The sequence below is a fragment of the Dermacentor andersoni genome, chromosome 2 (assembly GCF_023375885.2).
Source record: "Dermacentor andersoni chromosome 2, qqDerAnde1_hic_scaffold, whole genome shotgun sequence".
Lineage (NCBI taxonomy): Eukaryota > Metazoa > Arthropoda > Arachnida > Ixodida > Ixodidae > Dermacentor > Dermacentor andersoni.
The window spans coordinates 17,789,428-17,804,929 of NC_092815.1; the positions used below are offsets into that span (position 1 = coordinate 17,789,428).

Sequence of the window (15,502 nt, forward strand, 5' to 3'; positions counted from 1 at the left end):
CACAACGGTGGGCCATGAGAGCCATGGGTTAATTGTAGGAATCGTGAGTGAGGTTGTGGCCAAATACTGCACCAGGGAGGCCGATTCCTATTCTGGTGAGGGAGTGTCTTTGTTGAAGCTTCATGGGCCTTTCTAATTGGATTAATATAGTCCCACTGGTTCGCGGCGTTTTTGCCGGTGTCAGGCGTCAATCCAAGCCTGGAGGTGTAGAGTACTTGAGGATGTGAATTCGTTATTACCACCTTCAGATAAAAAAAAAGAGAGAGAGAGAAAAGAAAACTCGAGGATACGAACTTCCGACTAAGACAACCGAGCATACAAGCCAGCTCAGTCAGATAACCCTGCAGGCTGTGAGGCTGCCTTGCGGCAGAGAATTTCAGCCCAGAGGATCTTACATGCCTAAAAACTCCCTTGCTGATCGCGATAGGTAGCACGATATAAAATTATTTCTAAATGGTTCTGACCTAGTAGTTCTGGAATCTCGCGTACACAGGCGATCGTGAACACAGCCTGGTATACAAGAGGTTTCGACGACCTCGAACAGCACTTAAAACGAGTAGGGGGCAAAATAATGGTGGAACTTGTCGTTTCTCTCACACAGAAGGCGACGAGACACAGAGGGTACATTCATGTTGTGCTGCGTTGAAGGCCGAACCGCCGAGAGTGCATAGGCTGCGCTGCCATATACATATACCTAATTATATACGGAAACTTTCGCTCACAAACAAATCCAAAGACTCTGACACTAGATTTTCTGCAACATGGGGCCCTTAACGATACTCACGTTTGAAATAGATTTCATACTTTCTACCGATCCCAACATTGTGCAGTATGTTGAACTCATAGGTAGGGTAAGGTGCAGTGATCATAGGCTAGTGAGGTCTAGGCGTCACCTCAATTTGAAGAGAGAAAGAGTAAAATTGGTCAAGAAGAAACAGGCCAACCTAGATGCAGTAAGAGTAAAAGCAGACCAATTCAGGCTGATACTTGCAAACAAGTATGCAGCCTTAGAACAGCGAGATGAAGATGACATAGAGGTAATGAATGAAACCATAACTAGGCTGGCTTCCAAGGCAGCACTTGAAGTGGGAAGTAACGCACCAAGGCAATCAATAGGTAAGCTCTCCCAAGCAATGAAGGACCTAATAAAGGGACGACAAAGAATGAAAGTGTCCAAGTCAAGAGATCAGGTAGAATTTGCGGAACTGTCAAAACTGATCAAGGCGAAAGTAAGGAATATTTGAAATTATAACATAAGAAAGACTGGGGAAGCAGTAAAAAATGGATGCAACATAAAATCAGTGAGAACGGTAATATTATCAGCAATTTAGAAGCTATAGTAAAAGCAGCAGAAGAATTCTATACTGACCTGTACCATACCCATAGCAGCAGGATACCTCCATTGAAAATAGTAATGAACAGGTTACAGAGGCTCCTTCTATAACTAGCGATGAAGTTGGAAGGTCCTTGCTAGACATGAAATGAGGAAAAGCAGCAGTCGAAGATGGAGGAGACATAATGCTTGAAAAACTAGCGACCCTTTATGCGAAGTATACCAGAGAACTGGAAGAATGCCAACATTATACTAATCCATAAAAAGGGAGATGTTAAATAATTGAAAAATTAATGGCCCATTTGTTTACTTCCGGTGTTGTATACAATATTCACCTAGATAATTTCAGTAGAATAAGGGCAACACTTGACTTAGAGCATTGGAGCAGTGAATGGCATTGGAGAGACACAGTCTCTCCAATGCTATTCACTTCATGCTTGGAAGAAGTATTCAAGCTATTAAATTAGGACAGCTTAGGAGTAAGGATCAGCGGCAGATATCTCAGCAACCTTCGTTTTGCAGATGGTACTGTCCCGTTCAGCAACACTGGGGATGAGTTGCAACAAATGATTGAGGGCCTTAACAGAGAAAGTGTAAGAGTGGGGTTGAAGATTAATATACAGAAGACAAAGATCATAATAAATAGCAGGGCAAAGGAACAAGAGTTCAAGATCGCCAGTCAGCCTCTAGAGTCTGTGAAGGAGTATGTTTATCTAGGTCAATTACTCATAGGGGACCCTGATCATGAGAAGGAAATTTACAGAAGAATAAAAATGGGTTGGAGTGCATATGGCAGACATTGCAGATCCTGACTGGAAGCTTACCATTATGTATCACTAAAGAAAAAGGTGTGGTGTCAGTGCATTGTACCGGTGCTGACATATGGGGCAGAAACTTGGACACTGTTAAAGAACTTTGAGAACAAGTTAAGGACTGCACAAAGAGCGATAAAATGAAGGATGATAGGCATAACGTTAAGAGACAGGAAGAGAGCGGTGTGGATCAGAGAGCAAATGGGGATAGCCAATATTCTAATTGACATGAAGAGAAAGAAATGGAGCTGGGCAGGTCATATTATGCATAGGTTAGATAGCCGGTGGACCATTAGGGTAACAGAATGGGTGCCAAGAGAAGGGAAGCACAGTAGAGGACGGCAGAAGAAATTAAGAAATTCACAGGTGCAAGTTGGAATCTGTTGGCACAGGACAGGGGTAATTGGAGATAGCAGGGAGAGGCCTTCGTCCTGCAGTGGACTTAATATAGGGTGATGATGATAAAAGATGTTCGATCACTGGGCTTTTTGCGACATATGCATCCTAAAAAGCTCTATCGCACACTGCTCAAATCTTATTTATTAGTCATTTGTAGGACCCAAGCTTTACATAGTGGTTAATTGAACATTAAACAAAAGAAAATTAAGTTTCTCTACACTACCTTGTGGGAGAAGTAGCATCAGTTCACCCACAGATTTTTAGTGTATTGACTAGGACATGGAACATGAGAAGGAAATCTTCAGATTAATAAAGATTGTTTGAAGTGCATACGGTGCGAAGACATCGGCAAAAAAGGATGTAAGACATGCACAGGTGCTGGTTATGTTTTATGTGTTTCCTCTGTCCATGTATTTTGCACTGCTTTATCATGCTTAGTGAGCTGGTGACATTTGCCAGAAAGTTGACTTCGTATATCAGTGCTTGTGCGAGTTGTAATGCTTGAGACCTCTGTTTGTGCAGGTGTCTGTGGCAGTGAAAAAACTGCGGGAGGTGTCAGCCAGTGAAGGCTTTGCACGCGAGGCTGAGCTCATGGTGGACTTGCGGCACCCATGCATTGTGCGACTGTTAGCCATCTGCCTGGGACCGCCACTCATGATGGTACTCTGATGGCTTCAAGTAGATATAAGTTCCAAGTAGACATAAGAAATATGGAGCTGCATTTCGCGGCATCATATTTAATGCATAACACAGGCCTCAGGCATCTTCGCTGCATAACGTTGACGAGTGGTCTTGGTGCGCTTACATTTTTTGAACTCAGATAGGGTGAGACGCTTCTTGGAGCGAGGCATTTTGGTGAAAAACAGGCCCGTATAGTGATGTGGAGACTACGCAGTTCCTAAGGTGCTCTTAAACAAGAAAGAACAAGCCTCTCTTTTATAGAGTCCTGTCACACCTAGAGCGTTTAGCATCAACTGTCACTTAGATTGCTAGATGCCAGAGGTTAACGCCAACAATCACCATTTGTGGAAGAACCCGAGTGTGCTTTTCTGGGAAGCTGAGAGCAGACATGTCAAGCGATAAGTAATTGCACACTTCGGCACTATCTAGGCATTTGATAACTCTAGCTGCTTCACGAAAACAGTCAGACAGGTTGCAGGAAAGACAGGGCTATGCTTGACAAAAGTTTTTCATATTAAAGGGACACTAAAGGCAAATACTAAGTTGATGTGGACTGTTTATCATTCCAGAAGCTTCGTAACGCCTGTTTCATGCTAAGAAAAGACTAGTTCGCGAGAAAATTTCATGCGAGGGGTCTGAATACCTTTATCACAATTCAAATCTCCCGCCACCCAACCGGCGAGTGGTGACATCGGTGAGTAAGTGGCGCCTGACAGACGACAGTACAGTTTTTTACACAAAACGCAAACACTCAGTCATGGAGAAAGCAAGCCAAGACAGAGCGGTGGATTTGCTGCTTTGCCACTTGACCAAAAGCAGCTGTGCAGCTGCTTTTGGTCAAGTGGCTTGGGTCGTTTGGACATTCCGCGACATCACATGGAAGTGGGGTTCTCTGCTACTTGCAGTTTGTGTGAATTCCGCAAGCCAGCAGAACCAGTGCAGCACTATGTGATAACTAAACTACTGAAACATGAAAGTGCAGGTGGCACAGAGTCGAGCGAAAACAAAACCGTTCGACCGCCCGCATCATTGTGAAGAGTAATGTCAATGAGTTCTTTTTGTAAAAATGAAATAGAACTCTACAAGTAGCATTTTCTTTCATCTTATAATGCAATACAATGAAGTTTTTATAACAAGTGTTGAGTGCTAGTGACAGAATTTGAATTAGGAGTGCCTTCGTTACCGGTCAAGTTAGTGATTGTCTTTGGGGAGTCTCTAATCGTGTCCTGCATTTACCTCAATTTCTCGAATACTAAGGCTCCATTCCCGATGATATTGATGCCTTAGAGACTCTCGAGCACTAATCAATCACTTTAGCTTGACTTAATATTTGCTTTTTCTGTCCCTTTAAAACCACATTTCTACCTTAGTCTCCTGGTTCTACAACCATGGAATGACTCCAATCTAGCTGGTAACCTTGAATGTAAACAGCTTACTAATGTTAAAATTTAGACTTTTAAACAAGTAAACAAGTTGAACATACACTTTCCTCTAACTTCAAGAATAGCCAAACATATGACATGTAAATGTGCTGCATGATGCATTTTGGTGTGCACATTTCTGCAGCTAGAACAAAAAATTGCATCTTCTTCCATTTATCATTTTTTGAAATTTACTATACCATCTGCTGTGTCACATACAGAAAAGCTGGGCCGGCACATAGTCAGGCATTCATTTGCCTTTCTGATGGTCCTCGAGGCAACATTTTCCTGAATAAATCAATTCAATACGCAGAATTTTTTTTGTCTCAAGTTGGATGTGTGTGTGTGCGTGTGTGTGTGTGTGCAGGTGCAAGAGCTCCTGCCGTTAGGCTCCCTGTTGGGCTACCTGCAGGAACGTTGTGGGCCCGTGTCCATGGAGGAGGATGTGCCACGATGGGCACACCAGGTGGCATGTGGCATGGCCTACCTGCAGGCTCGCCGCTTTGTGCACCGAGACCTGGCTGCCCGCAACCTCTTGCTTGCCTCCCGTATGCAGGTGAGCCCAGGTCATAAACGGTTACTTCAAGGACGCCTTTCCCAATTGTTTTGACCTTTCACACAGTCCTTTCCAAATGTCTGTGTGAAATATGCAAAGCTTCTCTGAGCAAAATGTTACTTGGGCATAGGAGAGAGAGAGGCTCTTTAATGAAAGCTGGAGAGCCTAGCATGCTACTCCAGGTCAATGCGATGATAAATGAAATGATTCATACAGTCATACAAAACTTAACACACACGTAACACAACATGCAGTATTAATGCTCACTCGAACATCATTATAATGAAGCTGAAGGGAGAGCTGAAATTACTTGGTTATATCCGTCACTTCATTAGTATCTATTATTGCCATTTACTGGATTATATGCCCAATGGGGCGTGCAATTGTAAACATGGAAAAAAGATGGCTTTGTGGCCTGTGAAACCGCTACACGGCCATGCATGTGATGAAATTTGAATGAAACAACAAAAGAATCTTCGGCGTCACGCGACTTAGCACCTGACATGACAGCCTTTAGATCACTGCCTTCTGTTCCACAGTGATGGTCTTTTGCGCCCGCTTTCCACTTTGCTTGTCACAGTCGAGCAGCATGTGGCACTCAACACAGAGCTCCGCTGTGTGATGAAGGAGGCAAGTGAACTTTGCTATGCCAGTTTGGTTTGGCCGGCTCTTACCTCCAAGACTGCACTGGTATCAATGCAATCTCGGAGGCCATGTCCAGCTTCCAGCTTGCATGGCACGCCGCAGGGAGATGGAGAAGTGAACACACAGCCTGGGCGTGACCCCCAAGATTGCGCCGGGGAGGTCTCTGAGGACAGGCCCAGCTGTGGCTGCCTGCATGACATGCCATAGGGAAAGAGAAAAGTGAATGCGCTAATATTTGAGACTGCCACACATAGGTTCGCGCCATGGTGTGACAAGTGCAGGCTTGCACGTGAACCCCAAGATTGTGTCACCAAGGTGTCTGAGGCTACGCCCAGCTGTGCCTGTCTGCGCGGCGCATCACACAGAACTGAACAAACTAATGTTTTGCACCTGCATGGCATAGCCATGCAGGCAGTGCACAGTGCTGTCTCACCGAGCATGGCCGTGGCAGCGACAAAGACCAGTGTTGTTTGGCAATGTATTTGACGCAGGAGTTTTGAACTGCTGCGGCAAATGAGTGCCAAACCCCATGGAAAGCGATGTACTCGGCGTGCAACGGTCTGGTATTTTTTGGTTACGGACACTAATCTAGTTCATCTAGGACAATTTCACTTTGTTAAAATCACCACCAATCCACTCCTGTGAAGATGGTTGGTCAGCGAAGATGCTGATATGTTGCACCTATTGTAGGGTAACTTGTCTAACACCAATCCCATGATGTCTGCCCATTACACAAATTGCTTTAAAGTGACGTATGACACAAACACACGCTTCAGTGCAGTTTACAAAGCCTTTATTTTATTTATCACTTTGAAATTACTGCTGTAACTGCTTTGTAGTCGCTATGATACACACTGATGTTTTCCGTTTGTATATGAGAAATGTTTGTGGCTAAAGTTAACTTTATGCATGACCCGTGTACGGTAGTTGGTTGATTGAGATTGTTGAAGTAACTTTAGGCCAAACTCTTCCACGAAGTGGGTGAACCACTGCTTTGTTTCCAGTTTTGAGATGTCTACATTAGTCTTTGACAACGACCACCAGCGAGGGATCAGCAGCAATGTACATTGATCATCGCGGAAGTGGATCAATAAAGTGGTTCGACGGCTTTTTTGTATGGAAACGAAAGCTGTGCTGTACGTGCGTATCACGCCTCTGCCTTATGGGGGTATGAGCCATTGCTCCCGACCCTGCACTGCCGCCAGGATCAGCCCGCCTGGGTTTTCTGTCGACGTGATGGACGCGAAAAGCTTCTGGGATCCTAGCCACAGGCAGCTTCGTAGTAAAACCAGGTTTTGAATACATGGATCTCTATGCGTATTTCAAGACGAATTCCACTTACTTTGTTGTATCTATTAGTTTGTTATATCCTGTTTTGTTATAATGAGATTCGAATGTATCTTGTTGAGATCAGTTCAGTGTCTCTCAGAAAAGTTAAAAGCATCTTTGTAGCGTGGGATACGCTGGCCACACTAAACCACGGTCCAAGTACATGTTATAGCTCAAGGTGTGAACCCTGAGGCACATTTAGTGCGGCCATTAGGACCATAGTTAGGAGTGCAAAGGGCATAGGAGTTTCAGACAACTGAACAGATAGTACTCTTAAAATTCTTATGGCTAAGGGATCTTTTTTAATAATTGCTAGATGGCTGCAAATGTCCTGCTTTATTTTTATTCCCTATAGCCACTCCAGGGGAGGTATTATGTAAGAGTCCACCTAGTGGACATGTCCATTTCGTCTGCTGCTGAAGTGCTGATTGGCTGTGGTGCCTCGCGGCTGCGGATGCACAGCCCAGCCCAGCCCAGCCAATCAGAACTTCAACAGCAGATGAAATGGACATGCCCACTAGGTGGACTCTTACAGAATACCTCCCCAGTGCTCCATTTGAAGCACACACATATTTCAACAATTTTTTTTTTTTTTTGCACAGAGTCTCACTAATATTGTGACACTGGTAGACACATGGCCTCACTGCTTCTAATCAGTTTCATTAAAGACCCATCAATATCTCTTCCAGCTTAATTATGGCACCAGAAGGCTACAATTACAAATGTTTCCTGCACGTCTAAAGAGACCGATATCTAATATAGACCCTGATTTTGACATTTGAACTCCTTTGCACAACTCTGCCATTTGGGTATTACATTTTCTGAAGGCACATAAGTGTTTTACAATTGAAAATGCTTTTATCCAGCAGGTGTTTGTAATGCCAAGCACGTTTACAATGATTTACTCCAAGTGTTCACAAACAGCCTTGGAATATTTGGCATGTAATAAACTCTAAACAGACACACACCACCAGTGCAACAAATGCAAGCGGTAAAGCAATCAGTGAAAGTAGGTAGGCTTTAATGGAGCCTGACTTCTGTAGTCACCTATCATCAACTAACATATCTGCCTGTGTACAAACCCTTACATTCTCTGTGACACAGCGCAGTGCTACATTATTCACATATTCCTGCATGATAATAGAAATTTCAGCCTTTTTGCAGATTGTACATGCCATGAAGTTTTAAGCAAATTGCAACCCTTTTGGGCTTTCAGTGTGCTCAAACCTTCTACCAAATACCTGAGCAGTTCTTGCCGTCCACTGAACATGTCACATTGTGGCCCAAGAGGCATCATGCACCACACATACTGCCAACATGTGATGTGACCTCCTTTTGGCTGCTGCTCTAAATGTATTGTGCGTTGCCTTATTGTTATTATTAACATCATTATATTATTACCATCTTATATTATTATGTTATTAACATTATATTATTAACATCATTATAAGTTTTGGGCTGTTTCCTGTTCGTGCACTTCCAGGTCAAGATTAGTGATTTTGGGTTGTCTCGCGCACTCGCCATGGGAAGTGACTACTATCGTGCGACCACAGGTGGACGATGGCCTCTCAAGTGGTGAGTGGCTCCCACAGTTGCTTGATTATCTGTGCTTTGCTCAAGTCTTGCACTTGTCTTTGATGCTACCCTCAGTCTTAACCACACAAAGCCCAAATGCCGCTCTATATCAAAGAAAATTCGAAATTGTTCACCTTTTCTTCTGGTCATAAAAAGTACATTAATGCCAAAATAACAATGAAAAGTTACTTGAGTAATAACATAATTAGTACACCAATTAATTATTTGGTTTGCTGAACTATCCACACATGGAAAACTTGCTCCAGTGCATAAAACACACTACTATGGGCTTGCCATTAAGTTTCCCGCACTTATATAAACATGTTCAGGTTTTAAACTCAGCGTACAAAAAAATGGTGTTAGGCCCTGTTGGGTTAAACGTCTGCTCAATTGATGCACTTTTTGTGGCACTGGTGCTAGGAAAGATCAGGCAGTGTCCGTACAAGCTCACAGAGAGTGAGGATGGTGGTGCCAATTATTCCACACACTTTTGAATTAAGCACCAAGTTGTAAGCCATTGTTACGGTGTAGCAAAAGCTTTCAATTAACTTTTAAAATTTGGTCAATGGCGCTGTTCCATGAACAAATATCACCTAGTAGGTAATCCTTGCAAATGTAGTCTTCACTGAAGATATCAGTATGTGGTGCCTGTAACAAATTTCAAAGTGCTGGATGTAATTGTGGTTATGCAAAAATATTTTCGAAGAGGTTTGAAAAGTTTCACATGCCCTATGCAAATTCCAGCTCTGTCAGCAAGCGTGACCTGAAAGACAATGTGCTTTTAGGAGTGCCAACATATTTTGCAAGTTGTATAACCTCTGCTGCATGTTCATCGCACACAGGAGAATAAAACTTAGCAAGTCTTATGGTTGGGAAACATCTAAATCCTAGATTTGGCCTTGAAATGCCAGATGTGGCATTATTAACATTATAATGATGTTATGACGCAGGGCAAAATTTTCTGACATTGTGTACCAATAAAGGTAGTTATGATGACAAAACATAAACAAAAAGTGCTGCAGACTTTTGGCTGCGCTCGCACGTGGCAGCCACAGCATTAGCAGCAACGGAGCAGCGAGCCAGTGTATCATGACTTCATGACAGATCCATTTCCTGGGTACTGAAATTAAAGCTAGTTTGTAGAAACAAGCATTGTAGTGAATTATTTAGGGTGCTACATTACTCTTGCTAGTATCTTTGCTAAAGTTCAGAGGGTGTGGATCTTCACTTAATGCAAAAAAAATGACAAATCAACAAGGTAATGTCAGCACTCCTAGCCATGCCACTTAGCTAAACTACATATATTACCAAGGTTCTGAGCTAGTGTAAGACACAAACAGTAGAGCTAAATGCATTTGTGTACTGTTTCCCAAGTGATGTGGGTAACTGACCAGCCAGAGATTTGCTCAGGCTACAAGCACCACATCCCATGCAGACCGCATTCCAAACTATTAACCTGAGTGGCATGTCAATCAGTGAAAATGGAACACAACACTCTGTGACGATTGGTCAAAGTGTGGTCATTTGAGCTCCAGCAAACACTGACCAAGGCTCAGACTTGTGACTTCTGCAATAATGTAATGATCCTAATCCACTGTCGAACATCATCAGTGGTCAAAGCGATGCTCTGCCTGCGTTATCAATGGGATCAGTCTTCCTGAACGATAGGTGATGAGAGTGGCATAAAATCGAGTGAAAGGAGTTGCTACATTATACCATGCCTGTACCTTTCGGTGCCGTTTGTGCTATGGCAGACAGCATGGCAAATAACAGCACCAGGGCTCCTCCAGCTGCAAGTACCACGGCCAGATATCATGTGGTGCCTAGTCCTGCACGCCGTCTTTTTTTACCTTTGGCCAGGGACTATGGCATTTTGCATGGTTGCATCCTAATCAAACTGCCTATAGGATGGCAGCTTAGGTTTGAAAGCAGGTGTATGGGTTTACTTTTCTGTATTCTATAAGAATTTTGGAAGTATAAGCATTTTCTGTAGGTCTCATATGGAAAGTAAATAGTATGGATTGGATATATTTTTTGACAAGCATCTGCCAAGCATGGGGTTGTACCTACACGATATTCAAAAGGAGCAACTCGCAGAATGGCAGAATGCGTCCTTCCTGGGCTGCGTACAGTGAACTTCAGCTGTAGTAGAGACATAGGGATGCTAATCACCTGCTCAGTGAGAATGTGTGGGCAAGGCACAGCAAAAGAGCAGGTGGCAGCAGTGTGAACTGCTTGCTGTGACTTCTTTTCTAAGAAACTGTGCTGGCTTATCAATGAGGAGAGATTCATTAAAAAAAAAAAAAAAGACAACAATGGATAGGCTCACTTCTCAAGCTTAAAAGGAGAGAGATATCAAAAGGTCGTAAAATCCCAACCCTGGAAGAAAGCAAGCATGCAGGAGGCCCCATAGGACTTGGGTGCCGTGGTGTTGGAGTCGGGCGTCACACTTAGGGCTGCACTGTAGCCTACATCGCCAGTGGAACGGTTAGCTGGCCTACACTAACAGAGCATCACATGGAAGCTCGTGCTGTTGTCCATGCTTTCACAACGAAAGTTGCTTCCTTGCAGATGAGTACGTCAGGAGGTGGGAGGAATAGAACAGGGGTTTATTTATATGGCAAGGCAAACAGTTATAGAGAAAGAAATACTCATGCTGGCAGAAGCAGAAGACAGTACCATATTATCTTGTAACACAGTTACATCGTTCTCGGAGCACTGCTACGTGATGGCAGAGCACACTAAATCGTTTGGAGTAGCGTGCTCCACACAATGAGCCCGTCTCTTAAAAACCATCTATCTTCCCAAGATCACTCGCTAGGGAAACAGATCATGTCCTAATCGGCCAAACCGGTGGTCATGTAGACATTCCAAAAATCTGCCTCCAGGAAGGAGAGAGTCCACACCATGGATGCGCTGCCCCCAAGGTGATTGTGGAAAGGGGGAAGCAAGTGCACTGTACTCATTGCCCTGGTGAAGACTGGGAAAGTGAACAACCCAAGCCACCTGATGGAAAGCCGCTTCACAAAATTCCATGCCACTTCTTGACTGGTTTGATGGGTTGTCATGATGTACAGTACTCACGGAATGAAACGCGTCAATTTAGGGCTAAGTAATGCGCATACTTTCGCTTCAACCAGCTGCAGTTCGTGTCACATCGACGTAATTCTGGCGCGTACACTTACATCGGAGCCCTCGTCACCTTTGGTGACCAAATTCCTAGCGACATGACATTGTGCTCTCGCGTACTTTGCACATATGTAGGGTTGTACTAAATGCTCCGTGTCCTATTTCAATCCGTGAGCACTGTACAACACTTGGCACTTGTAATTAGTAGCCCCTTCGATGTGGTCGGCTTGGGCGGAATAGAAATGCATCCCCTTGTAAAAATGCTGACTTTGTCAGCATCTCAGTGTTCAACTCGCCCAACAAGCGACCCTTATGAATGTATCTAAGCACATGCAATTCTATCTTATGGACATATCTGCTCTCTATCAAGTGAATAGTACAAAATCTGTCAAGAGAAACCAAACTTCTGCTATTACTGTTTTGCTGGGCTTCACACTTCTAAAAAGTAGTTCCCTCTGCTTTCAACACACCAGTCTCAGCTGCTTCCATTTGTGGATGGCCTGTGATATTGCCATGTGTGACGTTTGCCTATAACACAGCTGTACAGGAGACCACACAGTTTACGCCGTTTGAACTTGTATACGGGCACCACATCATGTCAACACTTGACGCCATGCTACCTGTGACTAATAGCCCTACCAACGAACATGTGGAAGAGTTCATACAAAGAACCAAAGAGGCATGCCAGCTTGCTCAGCATCGTATCTGGAGCCAACAGCGTACCAACACCCTTCGATACAACCAGGGTCGACACGACGTCCATTACAATCCCGGAGACTGTGTGTGAACCTGGACACCCTTCCGTCACCAGTGACTCTCTGAAAAGTTGCTGCACTGGTATTTTTATCCCTACAAGGTTACACACCGCTTCAGTTACATAACCTACGAAGTCGTCCCCTATAGTTGTGACCCCGGTTCACTCCATCGTTGTCCTCGTGCTGAAATTGTTCATGTAGTGCGCATGAAGCCTTATTATGCGTGTATGTGAACGTTGCACCTCAGAAGCTCCGTTTCTTGCTGTCAAGAGTATTTCTTACGTCCCTGGGTACGGTGACATACAGATGTTGGCACAGTGCTGTGTCGCTGCTTGCCCCTTATTACGTATGCGCCGTGCAAAGTGAAGTGCAGTTGATTTCTAATCGCTAAGGACAGAACTGAACTATCGAAGCAGTTTCCTTCGTCCTAACTGCTTACATTTCAGTTCAGGTCCGCCGGTAGCGGGTGCACGAACTCGACGGCGCCAGGCTTAACCTTCGCTGAACAGGATCAGCATTGGCTCAAACGTCACGTGCATGGTTTGCAGCTTATGCATTTTCAACTTCGTATGCATGTTTTGACTCACTGTTAGTGTGGTTAATTATATATACAAGTGAAGGCGCTGTTGCTATTGCATTGTCAGTTCGATGGCCGATCATGCAGGATTCGCTCAAACGATGGTATGCACGCTGATTTTGTTGGTGCTGTTTTGTTGGTGCCAAGAAAGCCCGTCGCAATGCGACAACTCATTCTCGTCGGTTGCGTCGTTGTCGGCCTGGTATGACAAAATGCTTTCAGTGACTGTATAGTTAGCCAATTGTTGACATGAGCATCTTGTCGGTGTCATATCGACCTAGTGCTACTGCACCTTAAACGAGTACGTGAAGTCAGGCACGCACTAACACCACCAGCAAGTGGGGACTAGTGCTTGCAAACATACGTCAAACCGGCTATCCGCTTTAACCGAATGGAAGTGAATCCAGTCTCGAAAACCGGTTATCCGGATTTTAAGAAACGGATATTGAGAATATCCAGCTTAAATAACCAGTTAGCCGGATATACAAATATTCGAATCTACTACATTTTCCCACTCAAATTAATCCAAGCGCCAGCTATTTTAGTCCAAGCGCCAGTGAATTTAATTCAGCTGCCATGCATTTAATCTCAGCGCCAAATAATTTAATCCAAAGATCCATTTACAGAAGTGTTATAGGATGTTCAAAATAATGACAAAAATGTTATAATTCTGTGCCGACCAAGCATAACTGAAGAGCTTTCTTGAAGAGCATTGTCATGGGACTATAGAAATGCCTTTCCCATGCGATGTATGATCGAAATATTGCACTGATATGGACTAATTTACGCCCGTTAACAGGTCATACAAAATGTAGCTATTTGATGGCTTTGCTGACATGCATTGAAACAAAGGGGCATCCAGCAACAAACTGTCCATTCGTAAGCTGATAAGATAAGAACAGGCTGAAAAGAGCGTCACGTAACTTCTCATCATTTTGTTTTCTACAAGGTCCGTTGACATGGATATCAAATGGACGACCTTCTAACAATCTCTGTGTTTATAACCACGTAACGCATCTAAGATCACATGGAAGAGGGTGTTACGGGATCTCACGTAACATTCGTCAGCATATTCCCGATTCTCATCCATATTGACATGGATATCAAATGATCAGGCTTCGAAGGACCACAGGTAATCGAAGGACCATGGGGCCAGACCATGGGTAATTTGCAACCACTCACTCTGACATGGATATCAAATGATCTGGAATCAAGAAAGTCAGGCGGAGGTGCCCACATAGCGAACCTCAGAGCAGGTAGTGAAAGGTATCAAGTGACCTCACATAACTTTCGCAGGCCCATAGATGCTTCTCAACCATATCGACATGGATAGCATACGAACTGGCTTCCAAGAGGGTCCGCGACAATTCCTACGAAGGGCACGTCAGACTACGTGCGAAGGAGTGTTATGTGACCTCAGGAAGCTTTCTCCAGTCATTGGGCTATTTACATACGTACTGGTATGTATACTAAACGAATTGGAATTGAACAGCCGGTGTGGTTTTTGCCACGCAAAACCACGAAAATGGAAGTGAAACGCGTGTCATGTGACTTCACGTAAATCTGCTTTGAACGTGATTAACTGCTGAATTGATTGCCGTGGATATCACAGCGAGCAAAATTTACCTTGAAAGTGGTGTGGTACTAATAAAAGACGTGAATTGGTAATGCTTGCCATAATTTTTTTTATTTCCTCGTACATGCACAGGACGACTGAAATACTTGCTTATTCTGGTTTTGGTAGCTGCTGTTCACACAATAACAATGCCATCGAATTGTTGTAATGATGTCGTTCATCTGGATGCTGTGCTACATTGTGCGTAATAGCTGCACACTGAGTCAGGATCTACAGGAGAAATATTTGCAAACATCATGAATGCATTGCGTGCTAATATATTTATAAATTTTTTCTCACCCCAGAAATAGGTTTTCGTTGTTGGGAAATAAAGCTGTTAGGAAGCTCAGGCAGTCGTGGTAAGCGATATTAATTTGATATAGACATGTTAGGTAAACATGTTTGCTAAAGCTCAGTGGTGCCTGCCAGGTTGGTCGTTGCATAAACGGCACTCTGTCTATATATATATATATACATATATATATATATTTATTTATTTATATGATACTTTTTTTTTTTTGCGTGCACGTTGGTTAACTGAGCAAGTTGCCCCAAATGAGCCGCATGTGCTGTGGAGAAATTTTGAAAAAATTGTCACAAGAAAGCGCACTGATGCAGGTGAGAATATTCTCTGACTTGTATCCTTTTGATGTGCATAGTGTGCTATGATATGAC

At 43.7% G+C, this 15,502-nt stretch overlaps 1 protein-coding gene across 2 annotated transcripts in view; it reads left to right on the forward strand.

Moving 5' to 3' along the window:
- The window catches only part of Shark (SH2 ankyrin repeat kinase), a 53,878-nt gene that overhangs the window by 24,232 nt on the left and 14,144 nt on the right, over positions 1-15,502 (forward strand). For both annotated transcript variants that reach the window (XM_050189965.3, XM_055077478.2), the window contains 3 exons: positions 3,067-3,204; positions 5,014-5,202; positions 8,660-8,751. In XM_050189965.3, coding sequence (XP_050045922.2) covers positions 3,067-3,204; positions 5,014-5,202; positions 8,660-8,751 — 419 coding nt within the window. The remainder of the gene's footprint in view (positions 1-3,066; positions 3,205-5,013; positions 5,203-8,659; positions 8,752-15,502) is intronic.